The 14554-nt window shown below is 38.3% G+C and overlaps 1 protein-coding gene across 1 annotated transcript in view; it reads right to left on the bottom strand.

The window, feature by feature from the left end:
• Nucleotides 1-1103: 1103 nt before the first annotated feature.
• Nucleotides 1104-14554, bottom strand: part of COL4A1 (collagen type IV alpha 1 chain) — a 120704-nt gene continuing 107253 nt past the window's right edge. Inside the window, exons 44-52 of the mRNA XM_058823186.1 lie at nucleotides 12803-12875; nucleotides 12069-12140; nucleotides 10633-10761; nucleotides 9152-9250; nucleotides 8792-9004; nucleotides 7861-8038; nucleotides 4956-5070; nucleotides 4160-4332; nucleotides 1104-2624 (exon numbers count right to left, since the gene is read on the bottom strand). Of these exons, the coding sequence (XP_058679169.1) occupies nucleotides 2543-2624; nucleotides 4160-4332; nucleotides 4956-5070; nucleotides 7861-8038; nucleotides 8792-9004; nucleotides 9152-9250; nucleotides 10633-10761; nucleotides 12069-12140; nucleotides 12803-12875 (1134 nt within the window). The 3' untranslated portion in view covers nucleotides 1104-2542. The remainder of the gene's footprint in view (nucleotides 2625-4159; nucleotides 4333-4955; nucleotides 5071-7860; nucleotides 8039-8791; nucleotides 9005-9151; nucleotides 9251-10632; nucleotides 10762-12068; nucleotides 12141-12802; nucleotides 12876-14554) is intronic.

Here is a 14554-nt window from a genome sequence, read left to right as displayed (position 1 = left end):
AAAGTTTAGTGATTGATTTAAGAAACAGCATCTTCAGCATGAGAATGGTTTGGGTCATTATATGAACTGGAGGTTATAGAATAAATAATTACTACTAGATAAGGAAGACATCAAACTACAGTTCAAGCAGTTTTCAAAAATTTTCAAAGGACCTTGTTTCCAAATGCTCCCAATTGAGAAGAGAAAGGTTCATACACACCAAACTGATTTAAACATACATGAAGAACTTTATAAACCCAACTGTCTGGCAGTTCTAAGACAATTTGACATAGCAAATTAAATCCCTAGCTGACCAGGAGATAAAATGTAGAGTGTGAACAACAGTTTGGACAGTCTGAGTCAGTGAAGACTCTATTTTTAAATAATTTTTCCTAGATACCACAAGGAATCACCTTATAGTCTTCTCCTCTTCTTCTGGACGTCAAGTGTCCTTGGAAAACCCTGCATGAGGCTGCTCAGGCATAATCTGACTGTTTTATTTTATAGACCAGAAAGGAACTTTTGTGAGGAGTGGTCTTTTATAAATAAGATTATCAAGTGTCAGAACTTCCATGAGAGTTAAGAATCATTGCTAAATGAAATGGCCAATTTCTATGCAGGAGCCTTCAGCCATTTCGTCAGAGAATGTCCGGAAGGATTTTAATTGAAAGACAAGTTCAAAATAGCAGCAGCTGCAGTGTCTTCACTAATTTTGGAAAACAACGTGAAACTTTAGCAAATTATGTGTTTTTGCCAATGAAAATGATAGCACGGCCCATTTCCTCTTCAACCAGAGCCAAGATTCACCTTGTTCACTTAAAAGCAAAGTTTATGAGATATTTTAATTGTTGTCCTATATAATTCAGTTCTGTTTGTGCATGAAAAATTCAAAGGAAAAGTGGAAAATGTGCATAATTTGTTGATTCCCATGAGCTGAGATGAAGTTGGCAAATTTTTGTAATGTGTTCGTATCAAATACATTTCAGTGATAAGTTTCTCATGTTTCATCTATCAGTTTCAGTTCTTACAAGATAACAACAGAGGTGTCAATACAGTGCCTTGTTTCCCCCTTTAGAAGATGCTTTGTACATCTGCAAGATGTGCAAAACAAAAATCATCTATGATTGCATCAAGCTTTTGCATTTATTGGTGGCTTATTAAAATTAATTAATTGCTGTGAATGAATGCTAATAACAAATTAGTAAAAACATCTTCCTTTCTTCTGTTTGTTTTTTTTTTACACAAATAGTTTTATTACAAACTTGAATTTTTAAGAAATACACATGTAAGAAATTACACAAAGGCCTTGGCATTTGCAAAAATCTTTTGGTATTTGCATGGTAATTGTCCATAAAACATTTCTGGACACAGACGTGCTCAAAAAATGGTATCATTGCATAGAAATTCTTTAGAAATATTTCTGAGGCCACTTTGAAGAATTTTTTTGGCACAATATTAACAAAAATAAGGCCTTATACTTTTCAAAATCAAGTAATTCAGTGTGTGAGTAGTGTTTAAAACCCTGAAAAATATTAAATACAGAATAAAGACTATAAGCTCAAAGCAGAATTTACTATTATAAACACAAATAACTATTAACCTGGGTTCAGTCTCTGCAACTTCAGCATTGAAATGGCTATGTAAAATGAACATTTCACATCATATTTTGGCATTTAACACCTAATTCATGACACTGAAAAGAAGAAAAATTTTGTAAGCTTCTTTTTGATATGATAAACTTAGAGTTTGACTTGCCTAATGGTTGATATCTATATAAATTACTAAAATATTTATATATATTTTTCTTCTTGACCATTGCTGGATCATTCTTTATTCCACAGGAAAGTTTGTTCTACTGCACAAAGAAGCTGCATAGTACCAACATAGCAGAAACACTTACTTGCCCATTTGTGAAGCCAATTTGGCAATTTCTTCCAGATGTAGACCCATTAATACTGGCAGCACTAAAGGCTACAAACAGAAGCAAAGGTTGGCAGGATGGCATTCTATGTTGTGAAAAGATGGTTACATGTTGCTTAACCACAGTCTGTAATCCCAAACCTCTTTTTTACATTAGTATTTCTTTGTACAAGAACAATAAGTACATACCCAAGAGTCTGGGATTTTAAGACACCTAGATAACGGTAACAAACTTATCTGGGGAAGAAAAATGAATCTAAATATATAATACAAGAATGAGAAAGGGGGGTCAAACAGTATAAGGCAGAACTGCATACCTCCTAGCACCTTTGCATTTTTTTTTCTGGATAAATGCTGACTTTTTATTCTATCAGTGCATTGCATTTATATAAAAAATACATATACTTTGATCAAAAGTGCCGTTTGGCATGTCGACATTTGAAGCTTATCTTTGTTGTCTCTTTTCTTCTTTAGCAAGGACAGGGCCAGTAAAGCAGTGTGTGTTAGTTATGCAAGTTCCTAAAAGGCACTTTACTGTTTTCATATTGGACAACAATGAGGTACATATGATATATGTCTAGGCTTCATTGCTGTTAAACAAATAGCACCATATTGTGTGAAATTAGTTGAAATTCAAAAGTCATTATGTTCTTCTCATACAGACTTGACAACGGCTAACATTTGAGCGTAGATCCCCGGCTTTCAAGGTTGAGGGAGTCGGTTTCCTACATAAAAGAAAGAAATTAGAAGACCCATTAACAATTTTCAGGTTCATGACTGACAACACCAGCTTGGAATGCAAGTCTCCCTTCCAGCCTCTGCTGAATCAAGAAGGTGTTCCTAAGTTCTCCAGTGTGTAATCACTTCCAAGTTTGGTCACAAACTATCGTAAGACTAGTTTTAAACATCACACACTTACTGAAGAGTTCAAATAAAATTGGCAAAGAAGCTGAAATTTGACTGTTTATGAGTTTCTGCTAACTCATGTGACTTTAAAGACAAATGAAAAGTTGGCAAAAGAAATTATGTGATGTCATATAGAAACACAACCCAAACCTCGAGTCTCTAACCTGTCATAAGGAGGTTAGAGACCTCCTAGCAACTAGAAATAAATCATTTTCAGACAAAGTTGTGCTTGCATTTAATGTTTTTCATTAAAAAATACAATGTGTTTACAGGAAATTGAGGAGTATTTGTGATTTCTGATAGCAGGGCAGGTCCCCTGATCTGGGATTATTTTATTAATCTGAGGCATAGTTTGCAGCCAGAAAGGTGTGTGAGGTTGAGAGGTCTCGGGGTAGGACTCGAGGAATGGAAACAACTGTAGTGCTCACTCTAAATTTTCTTCTGACCAGCCTTCCTCTTTCCTAGGGATCCAGGGCTTACCCCAGTGGTGGGGTGGTTGTGGCAGTAGTTTTTCAGGTTGTTAAGATTATTACAGCCCCAGTGATACTCAGTCTCAGTGCTCAGTTTTTCTACCTACTCCACTGACAGCTATCTGATAAACAAAAAGTGAAAACTGGCTAAACAACCTGTCTCATTCTGAGACAGGCAAGGCAGCATTCACAGATCCAGACAGAAGACACGAAGAGACGCAGGGTAACAGGAGCAGCAGCCAGGACTGTGGTGGAAGAGGGCGATTACCTGCACTCCAGAGGAATGTCTGCTGACTAGCTAAGCTATGCAGACATGGGAACTGACCTATATGCCAACATATTAGTAACATTCATAAAGAGCAAATGAACCTGTGTTGAAAAGTACTCATGTGCAGGAGACCAGAACAAAGCCTATTACCACTAGCTGCATTTTACTCAAACATACTTCCTCTAACATTAGGGAAAGGTAAATAATTGTTCAACTCACTTAGTTTAACACCTGTACAAATTGCAAGTAGTTCTATTATAAGTTAATGCCCATTTACAGGAAATGTTATATTCTAATCTAATTTCAATCAGTATGTCACCCTATCCCAGTTACCACTTGGTGAATACAATCAGAAACATAGTGGAATTGTGAGCATTGTTAGATTATTCTGAAAAGCAAAATACATGATACACATTGCAAACACTAACTGATGATGCATTCATTAATTCCCCTGAAAGCTACTTTTCTTTCTGCTACAAAAGTAATTTACTACATAAATTACTGTGCTAGTGGACAGCCAATAGTTGAACCTGTATTCCATTCAAAAAATACTTATTTTATTCAGTGATAAGGCTCAACTGAGTCTGAAAGAGTGATAAATAAATCATGAACTTACCTGAACATCTCATTCCTTTCTATAGTGGCAAGCCAGAAGCTGTAAGCATTTGCATAGTAATTGCAGGTGCCCCGGCCATGGCATTCAATGAAGGGAGCGCTGCGGAACTCCTCTAGGCAGGAGCCAGGGGATGCCAGGGCCTGGCCAGAGCCCTCAGCACCAGCACTGGTGTGCTAGGAAAGGCAAAAGCACTGGTCAGACAGGGACTTTCCACCTCTTCTGCTACACCTGCAATGAACTCTCTCGCACAAATATTTCTTCACACTTCTCTCCTCATCCTCTGTTCTGTCCATCTGCTGCTTTGTTGCTCAGCTCAAGGAGGAACAATAAGGTGGAGCTGAAGACTCCAGAGATGGCATTGGGTTCTCTCATTCAACAGCAGCTTGACACATGAGCAATATCAGCTTCAGGACAGCTGTATGCACAGAAGTCCTTCAGGAGACAGCAGGACTCAAGCTATCTCTATGTAAGCAACGTGCCAGGGCTAGCTCTTGGCCCAGGAGGCACAAGGTCTGGTATGGCTTTTATCTGAACAGCTTAACTCCATTCCCACTCCACATCACAGTGGTCTCTCTCCCATTGCCAAGTGCTAACAGCTCTGGATCCAGCTGTGTCTCAGACCATGCCCAGGCCTTGCCTGGGAAAATGATCAGGTTCTTTTTGAAGTCACTACAAAGAGTGAAGGACTAATGCCCTCCAAAAACCTGAAGGGACAGAGGCAGATACTATATTTCCATAGATCAAAACCCTGAAACAAATGCTTTCCTCAGCTCAGAGTATGTCCCAGTGCACTTACCATGACAAAGGAGTAACCAATCCAAAGTGAACTCCAGCCTTCAGGACACGGTGGTATTTGAATTGTTTGACTGTGAACAGCTATTACCATAGCAGGAGCTTCACACACAGAGCATCTAGAAGCACCAAGACATGAATGAACTGTGTGCACTTAAGGATTAACAGTTCATTATTCAGAAGCTACTTTCTTTATGGAATCTTGAAATAGAAAATGTTGTCATATTCAAAACCAAAGGAAAATCACAATGTTTCATTTAGAAAAACAGCCAACTGGTTCTTTTTTCTTTCTTGTTAATTTCTAATTTATTTGATAAAGTTCTAATTTCTCCCTTACTTAGAGAAAGTTCAACTATTAAGTCTTATTCCTATTAGCTTTCCTATGAGAAAAGAATAAGAGACCTCTTATCTAAATATTTACATGTATTTTTCTTTTTCTAGTCCTGTTTGTACTGAAGTTTCTAAAAGTGCTCCATGTCACGAACATGGGGGACAAATAGCCACTCTATCTCAGCAAGTATCACTTAAAAGTGGTCTAATCTGATCAGAAACAAGTAACAGCAATTCATCATCCTAAACTTAGCTCTGACTTCCAGAGAACAAGCCATCTCTCTGGAAAATGTCTTACAAAGGCAATCACTGCTAATCTAATCTAATGCAGACTCTTTCCCATGCATTTTCCTTGAAAGTGTTTTTTATTTACATTTGTGGTCTATATCTCCAGTAAGAGATTTCCAGCAAAGTAACTTGCACGACAAACTTCAAAGCAATTCTCCAGAAAGGCATGCAGCACCAGTTCTTTTACTTCAGATAAATTCCTCATGTCTCAGAAAGTTACTGCTAAGTTACTGAATAATCCAATGACCAATCATTCCTCCACAGAATCACAAAAAACCCATGAGCTGGGCTGGAATTTTAATATGGGGGCTGGCAATAAGGAATTTGGTAGATATAATCAGTTTTTCCTTGTACAATTCTTCAACTGGCTGCTGCAGTTAGCAATTATGAACATTATTCAAAACTAAACAGTCTGATTCCTGTTATCAGAGCAGGGAAAAGAATCAAGTGCAAAATGGATTAGGTTGGATTCTGGAAAATGCAGAGAAGCAAAGGTATTCAGAATGAAAGTCTGCTATTTCTGCCTTGTGAAGACTGCTTTCATACCTACTGCCTTCATCTTTAGTGCAGAAGCAAGTTATTTTAAGAAACACATCAATGAAAGAGTAAGTTAAAAGAAGGAATGTAAAGCTGCCTCTATTCTTGGAGCTCTGCTTTGCTTCAAGAGATTTCTGGTATTTCAGTAGAAGGCCATACAGGAAAAGAAGTCCTGTGATTCAAGGCAGCAAGTGACACTTCTACACATTTTCTACATTTGGAAAACTGTCAGTCAAAAAGCATCAACTAATAAAATAAATAGAAAGAAGAGTTTACCAGATCCTTTGCTAGTTTTCTAAAATGAGTATTACAACTATTTCACTCATTTCTATGACTAAAAGGAGAAAGACACATAAGCACACATGCACACACACACATGTACATACATATACACACTTACGCGTTCTTACGGTGCAAAAGCTAATCCGTAGGCATAAGATAAGGCAACGTGTTGGTTAGTACCTCCTTCAGCAAGAGTTTCAAATATGACTGTTAAAGGCTATTTTGCATTATATGGGATGGCATAAAAGGAATATGAATTTCAGAGGCTGGGAATTTGAATTTTTTCTGAGAGTCAAGCCCCTTCCATTCATGGATAACAAACAACCAAAAATGTAAGACCAAAAAAATCTCTCTTGAGAATCTTGTCCTCAATCTGCCCATTCATTTTCAAAACATACCAACTTCTTTGGTACTAAACCAAAAGTAAGAATACAGAGTACAACTGCAGACACAAGATGGATTCCATGACGCAAAATAAACATGGAATGTTTTGCAGTAGAGCCATATAGCTTTTTGAACATCCAAGATATCCAGAATACAACCAACTGCTGATTTGGATTGTCCTTTCTCTTGGATGTACCTGAGAAATCACTACCAGCAATCTCCATTCTCATTCCTTAAATATGCCTGGAAGAGGGATCAGCAAGAGCTGATACAGATCAGAAGCAATGACAGAAAGGACAGTAATGCCTGTATCTAATGATTATCACTTAAGCTGTAAACTGAAGATTCCCTTGTCAGACTCATATCCAATTGTAGGGCAGTTTGCCACACTCTTGCTCAAAACTCTGGCTTCAGCACTGGATATATTATGCAAGAAGAGGTTTTCTAGTGGTCTTAAAATTTCAAATGGACCAAAAGTTCAACATTGCATTGATGCAGAACAGTTATGTCTCTGATATAAGCACCATTCTTTATGCTAGCTGTGAATCCGGAATTATTAAAAAAATAGATGATTGATTTTTCAATTGTTTCCTTTAATTCAGAAAATAATGGCTGTATTCGAGCAGAATGTCTAAAACAATGGAAGAAGCCTGTCAGTCTACTGTATGATAAAAATGCTACCATTTTCAAACAAAAGGAAACTGAGCCCTAAAAAGCTTCTAGCTATGGCTAGTCAAAGAACAGAAGTGTTTCAGACAAGAATTGTGAAAAAATGCACAAATTTTCCTTCAAAATACATCACAGCTTTTGCAAGACAACATTTCAAAGTACATCTTTGAATTTCAATTATACTCAAAATAGGCTATTCTATTTCTTTGGGTTTTCCCCAAAATGGATTTATTTTTGATCAAAGTCTAAACTGAAAACATGCACACTTTGAAACATTTCATCAAAAGAATTCAAACTCCAAATTTAAAGGCAGGAAATAAAAATGTACAGATTCAAAACCTTGTCCAGAAAAATAAAGTACCCTAAGCTCTTTCCACGGGCTTTTTCACTTTATAAATACAGCAGAACTGAAACCATACCTGCTGATGAATGGTCTGATATTATCACCAGTGATAGGAGCCATATTCATTGGCATGGGCTCAGGGGTAGACAGCCAGTAGGAGTAGTCATTCCTTGATGCAAAATTACAGACGTTGTTGATATTGCAGAATAAGAAAGGCATGGTACTGAATTTCCGAAGACAGCTTCCTGCTGTACCTGAAATGTTAAGTGAAAGGTTATTTCTTAACAGTTTTGTTAAGCTACTGCCAACTGCCTAACAATTATTTCCAGGAGCAGCTAAATAAGGCAGAGAACACTTGCTCTGGATGGCCCAGTTTTCTCAGAGAATTCACTTCTCTTAGCTTCATGAGGAATGAACAAGGCAAAGAAAGGAGTAGTCCAGTCTTGCCTGTAGAATTACAGAATATGTTAGGTTGGAATAGACCTCTAGAGGTCATCTAGCGAACTGCCCTACCAGCTGGATCTAGTTTCTTGGATCCAGATTTAGTTGAGTTTTGAGGATCTCCAAAGACAAGAAATTCAACCATCCCTCTGGGGTTCTGTTCCAACGGTTGACCATCAGCATAATGAAAGGGCTTTTCTTCATGTTTCACTAAAATGTATCTCATACTTGTGGTCCATTGCTGCTTCTGTCACTGAGACCCTCTGAGAAGGGACTCTATACTCTCTACCCTTTCTCTAGGCAGCTGTAGACTGCAATAAAGGCCTCTCCATAAATATCAGTTAAGGCTGAGCAAACCCAGATCCATCAGACTGCCCAAGACCCCGTGAGCCATCTCAGTAACTAGGAGTTGTATCCACTGTGGTGTAGCAACATCTTCCTTGTTCTGGTGTGCCTAGGTCTGAGCCAGAGCAATTACACAGATTTGCTCAATGCAGTCCTACAAACGAGAGCAGCATTTGGTTTGTAATGAGTTCTAACTGAATTCTAATTTGGTCTCCACTTACCCAGATCTTGGCCATGTGCTCTTTCATTGCCTTGTACATAAAGCAAGGAGTAGCCGTGGTAAATCAGCCTTGTTCCAAACGGACATGATGGTTCTTCAATGGTTTGACTGTGTCTGGTAACAAGGAATCCATGAGCAACTGATGGTGCCCCTGGTGGGCCCATAGCCCCAGGCAAGCCATCAGGGCCAGGGGGACCAGGAAATCCTCTGGGCCCTACAATACAGAGAGACTCCTTTTATTTCTGCAGACAGAGTCCCTCCCTACATGTCTAAAGAAGTGAAATTAGATACATTCACACCTAATATCACATGTTATTTTTTCCATGAAGGAATCAAGTCTTTGAAGAATGCAGGGACTTACCTGGGGGACCAAAAGGACCAGCTTCTCCTTTCTGCCCAGGCTGACCATCAAACCCTGGACTACCAGGTGGTCCAGGTACACCTGAAGGTCCTGTCACCCCTGTTGAAAAACAAGCAATAATTATTAGTGGATATTATTTCATGTTCATTCTGACCTTTTGGCTTTTAATACAGTACAGCATAGGTATGCCTCAGCATAAACTAAACTCCTGCAGATTTAGTGCAGACAGTTCCATATGTAGAGAATATATGAGGGTTACTGCAGGCAAAGTGATTCTATAGTAGAGAAGGAGAAGCAAGGAGAGAGCATCTTTCTAAACAAGCTAGCATTTGACTGGAATACGAAAAGGAATCTCTTCTCTCTCTGCTTATCATATGACTCAATCAAAAATAGACCATAAAAAATTAGGGTCATGAACAGTGGGAAAATGGGTATCCTCTTAGCTTCTTCCCAATTCAGACATATTTTATGTCTTCCCTTTATCAATTTTTAGGGATGCTATGAATTCTACATAAACTCAGCAAATCTGACTTCAGGAGAAGGAAGTTAATACTATCAGCACTATAGGAATATTTCTGTGTCTCATCAGACACTCACAGATTTCCTTTTCCTGATCACCCAAAAAGAAACATTGTTTTGATGTACTGAATTGACTACTAGTGATAGAGTAATGGATTCTGCACAAGCAAACCCATGCTGTGTTCAATCACTGAGACTGTTTCACAGCTATTTCATAAAGGACAGCAGTTGCAGAGCTGTATCATCACCTTCAAGAGAAAACTTTCATATGTATTTAATTAACTAGGAAGAAGATATTCATTATCCTCCACTGTAATTCCCCATGAACTCAACATAAATTATTCAGGAAAAAAGCTTTCCCTTAGAATCTTAACACCCCTGAGCTCCCATTCTCCATGTCCCATCATTCTGAATGACATGTCCCCGTGCCAGCATTTCATTTTTCCTACCACTTGCTCCATTCTCTTACTTGCTGATGTGTTTCATTTTTGCAGTTCACCTACTCTTTATAAAAATTGCCATATCTGGACTAAAAGAAGAAATCCAGGACCTTGGAACAAGCTTCCTCAGGAATTGCTTTTCATTCCAGCATCAAGTGTTCTTCCTCATGCCTTCTTGTCCCAGAGACACACAGTAATTAAGTTTGGATTCAAGACTAATGACAGAATACACCCTGACAAATACATTTTGGGGAAAGGATAAGCAGAGTGCTGCAAGTCATTCTGCCTACTACTGATTTCAGATACTGATGTGCTGCCTGCAGAGTGAGAGCCTATAAAAAACCACCAGGAAGGCATCTGTTTTGGATGAGCTTCAAAAAGAAGCTTCTTCCTCACTGACACAATTTAAGTGACTTACAAAAATTGGATAATATTATACCAAAAATCTTGTAGTATCTAGCCTACCTTTGACTATTTTACATTACAAAAATATCTTTCTACTGGCAAATTAGAAACTCTCACCTTGTTGTCCTTTGGGACCTGGAAGTCCTGGGAATCCCTTGAGACCAACTGGTCCTACAGGTCCAGGTAAGCCAGGATCCCCTTTAATAAGCTGAAAAGGACCTGGTGGGCCTGGTGGGCCTTGTAAACCTGTGAAAATCAACCAAGAAAATCAGCATGAATGTAGTATAGCACAAATGAAAAAAAAGTTACCTTGTATTGCCATTTATAAAGTCAGAGACTGAAGCCTGTCCCAGATAGTCACAAGATATCAATACATCCTAGACTTTACATGTGAACGAAACTGCAAAACTTCCCAAAATGAAGCCTATCTATGCTGATATCTCCAGCCAAACAGACTTCCCATGGACTGAAATAGCTGTTCAGACCTTAGGCTCCATGGAGCTGTCTCAGCAAGTCTGCAAATAACCCCAGGTTGAGTGGTGTAGTCAATATGCCGGAAGGAAGGGATGCCATCCAGAGGCACCCTGACATACGTGACAAGTGGGCCAGTGGAAACCTCATGAAGTTCAACAAGTGCAGGCCAAGTGCAAGGTCTTACACATGGGCCAGAGCAATCCACAGTATCAGTACAGACTGGGGGATGAATGGATTGAAACAGCCCTGCAGAGTAGGACTTGGGAAACACAAGTAGATAAAAAACGGGATGAGTCGGCAATGTCTGCTTGCAGCCCAGAAAACCAATACAGGGCTACGTGAAAAGAAGTGTGGCCAGCAATGCTCCTCCTCTGCTCTAAGAGCCCACCTGGAGTATTATATGCAGCTCTGGGGTCCCCTGTACAAGGAGGGCATGTACCTGTTAGAGCAGGCCCAGAGCAGGGCCATGAAAATGATCAGAGGGGTGGAAGAGATCTTCTATGAAGACAGGCTGAGAGAGTTGGGCTTGTTCAGCCTGCAGAAGGCCCGAGGAAGGCCTCACTGCGGCCTTTCAATATATAAAAGGGGTTTATAAGAAAGACAGAGAGATTTTTTACCAGGGTCTGGAGTGACAGAGGAAGGGGTAACAGTGTGGAAGAAAGAAGTGTTTACAGGAAGAGTGTTAATTTAGATTGGACTTAAGGAGGATGATTTTTTTACTGTGAGGGTGATGAAGCACTGGGACAGAGGTTTCCAAAGAAGCTGCAGAAGTTCTATCCCTGGAAGCATTCAAAGCCAGGTTGGATGGGGCTCTGAGCAACCTGGTCTAGTGAAAGATGTCCCTGCCCATGGCAGGCAGGTTGGGACTAGATGGTTTTTAAGATCCCTTCAATCCCAAACCCTTCTATGATTCTAATCTGACCATTCAGATGCTGATCCATGATACCCGGTTTCATATTCTGAGTTTTTACACAGAACAAAAGGGTGAAGAGTTGTAGCCACAAATAACAATAAATTAATCAAAAATAACCATTTTACCAAAAAAATCTGGGGGAAAAAAGCACAAGTCTTCATTATACCTTTAGATCCAGGAAGACCTTGATCACCTCGCTCACCCTTAAGGCCTGGGAAGCCAGGAGTCCCTTTTGGACCTGAAGTGAAAGAAAATATTTGCATGAAAATTCAGTAATTTCTGGATTTGGAAGGATATGTGTGGAATAATCATGTATGACCCCCATGATCCTGAAAAAGACATGACTTTATTTGCTCAAGTACTTTTTAACTATTTGCAAAAACATGATACAAACATCACCACTAAGTCATAAAAGAAATGATGACTGAAAATAAATTTCTCTTTTTTTTTCTCTTACTTCTCCTCAAAGTTCTGTTACTTTAATAATATCATTCTCTAGATTAAAAGCATTATGTTTTTTCTATTAATAATTGTATTTTTATACACCTGTATATTCAACAAGAGAGACATACAGAGCTCACTTCCTCACATATAATTATAAGATTTGCCTCTTCAATTCTCAAGAAAAACTTGAAGATTCTTGACTGGTAGCATCTAACAATCAATTTTACATCCATCTTTTAAAGGAAGTGCACATTTAATATTTTCAATGCAAGAACAGGCAAGAGACAAAAAAATCTTAAGAAAAATCTCAATGCTTTTGTGGTTTTTGACACAGCTTTCAGTGTCAGTAATTATTAACATAGAGTCAGCATTCTTTGGGCATTTTTTTGAGAGGGGAAGGATATGAAAGAGATATTTTTGCATACTTTTCAGGAGTATGTTAAGTTTCCTCCTCACCTGGAACACCGGGAATTCCTGGAGGTCCGAGATCACCCTTTGGACCAACATCTCCTGGCAAACCAGGACTACCCTGCATAAAAGAAAATGTGAAATATAGTTATCCTACACTATTATGATATGGCTCTCATATAGGCTGGGTATTAATGAAAGTCTATGAAAAAAATGTAATATGAAAAAGCCATTAAATTTAAGAAATGGTCATTCTCTCCCTTGATTAGCTGAGAAGCTTTTCCTACCGGAACAGGAGTGACACTTTGCTCTTTCTAAACTATTTTTTGCCTCAAAGATACCAGACCAGAATGAGGTACTACTAGCACTGCAGCCAGTAAAAAGGTTCTCAACCATAGACCATGTAATTATGAAAAACATCTGTAAGCACAAACCTCAGCAGATACTAATTTCAGTGCAGTCCCAGCAGGAGGTTACTGGTTAGATAATTAAATGGGGTAATTCTAGCAGACTTGAAAACTGCTACATTCACACATAGGATGAAATTAAATATGCTCAACAATTTATAATTCTCTGAAGATTTTTACTTTTCAACAGGGATAAAACACTCAAGGACTTAAAACACTTCAAACACAATGGGAACTCCTCCTTCTGCCTTCAGCATTCTAAACTGTAGCCCTGAAATTAATGGTAACACATTCACTGTAGCCTCACTTCAAGGAAAACCAAGACCCTTTTTCAAAAGACATTGTAAATAGTCATTCAAATGGCAGCCAATTTATTTTCTTCTTTTGTCTGTTGCAGATCAAAAAGCTTGTTAGTATAGTTTAGAGTTTCTCCCTGGCTGATTTGGTATGATGGTGATAGTTCACTATATAATAAAACACAGAACATAGGTGGAGGAAAGAAAATCCATTTGCTAAGTAACCTACCAACCAGAAGTTGGAGATGTGAATTAAACACACAGTGAAAAAGAATACCAACAGTAGAAGTCATCTTATCAAATTTGCAGAGCAATAAAATAGGCACATAGAAGTGATTTTTCATTTAGTGCAAGTTAGATGTTTATATTAAGGTGAGAAGAACAACAAATGTCTAATTCTTTTCACTGATTATAAAGGGAGATGACTAGTTCAAAAATGGATGCCCACAGTTAAACATCTAAAGACTCCAAAGTTAAACAAAAGAAGTGCTGCTCTCAAGAGTGTTAAGGAAGGCATGAATGCAGTAAGATTCCCTGGTTTCCTTCTGTCACACAGTCACAGCATAGAGGATTGTTTAAAGAAATGGCCATCTCTTTGTATCATAATATGTGAACTTCTGAAGCCCAAAACAGGAGAGCTAGCTTTCATTCAGAAGGCAATTATGAGTCAATCACATTAAAAGAGGGGGGGGGTTCAAATATATGTATATATTTTAGGTTATAATTATAAAAATATTTATAAGGGGAGTTTATTGGATGCTTTCCATCAAAATACATTTCCCATAAATGCATTTCCTAAAATATGCATTTCCTAATTTTTTTTCTCATCAGATACAGCTAGGTAAACAACTTTTTTGGGTCTGTTCCAAACAGAACAAAACTATTTCAGGAAAATGTTTCTTCTCCCATTACAACACTAAAATGAACAGGAAAAAAAACATGAGATTTGTATTTCACAATCTGATCTCTGTATTTACTTTCTTTGGATACCATTTTTGGACAGGTTGTGTCACTCGTGTTGCAACAAAATCTCCATTCTGATATAGGCAACCATGTACCTGGAAACCTGTATGAGCAATTCAGCCATAATCAGGGTA

This window comes from Ammospiza caudacuta, chromosome 2 (assembly GCF_027887145.1).
Source record: "Ammospiza caudacuta isolate bAmmCau1 chromosome 2, bAmmCau1.pri, whole genome shotgun sequence".
NCBI classification, from domain to species: domain Eukaryota; kingdom Metazoa; phylum Chordata; class Aves; order Passeriformes; family Passerellidae; genus Ammospiza; species Ammospiza caudacuta.
Note: the sequence above shows the minus strand (reverse complement) of the source record. Positions and strands in the feature narration are given on the sequence as shown.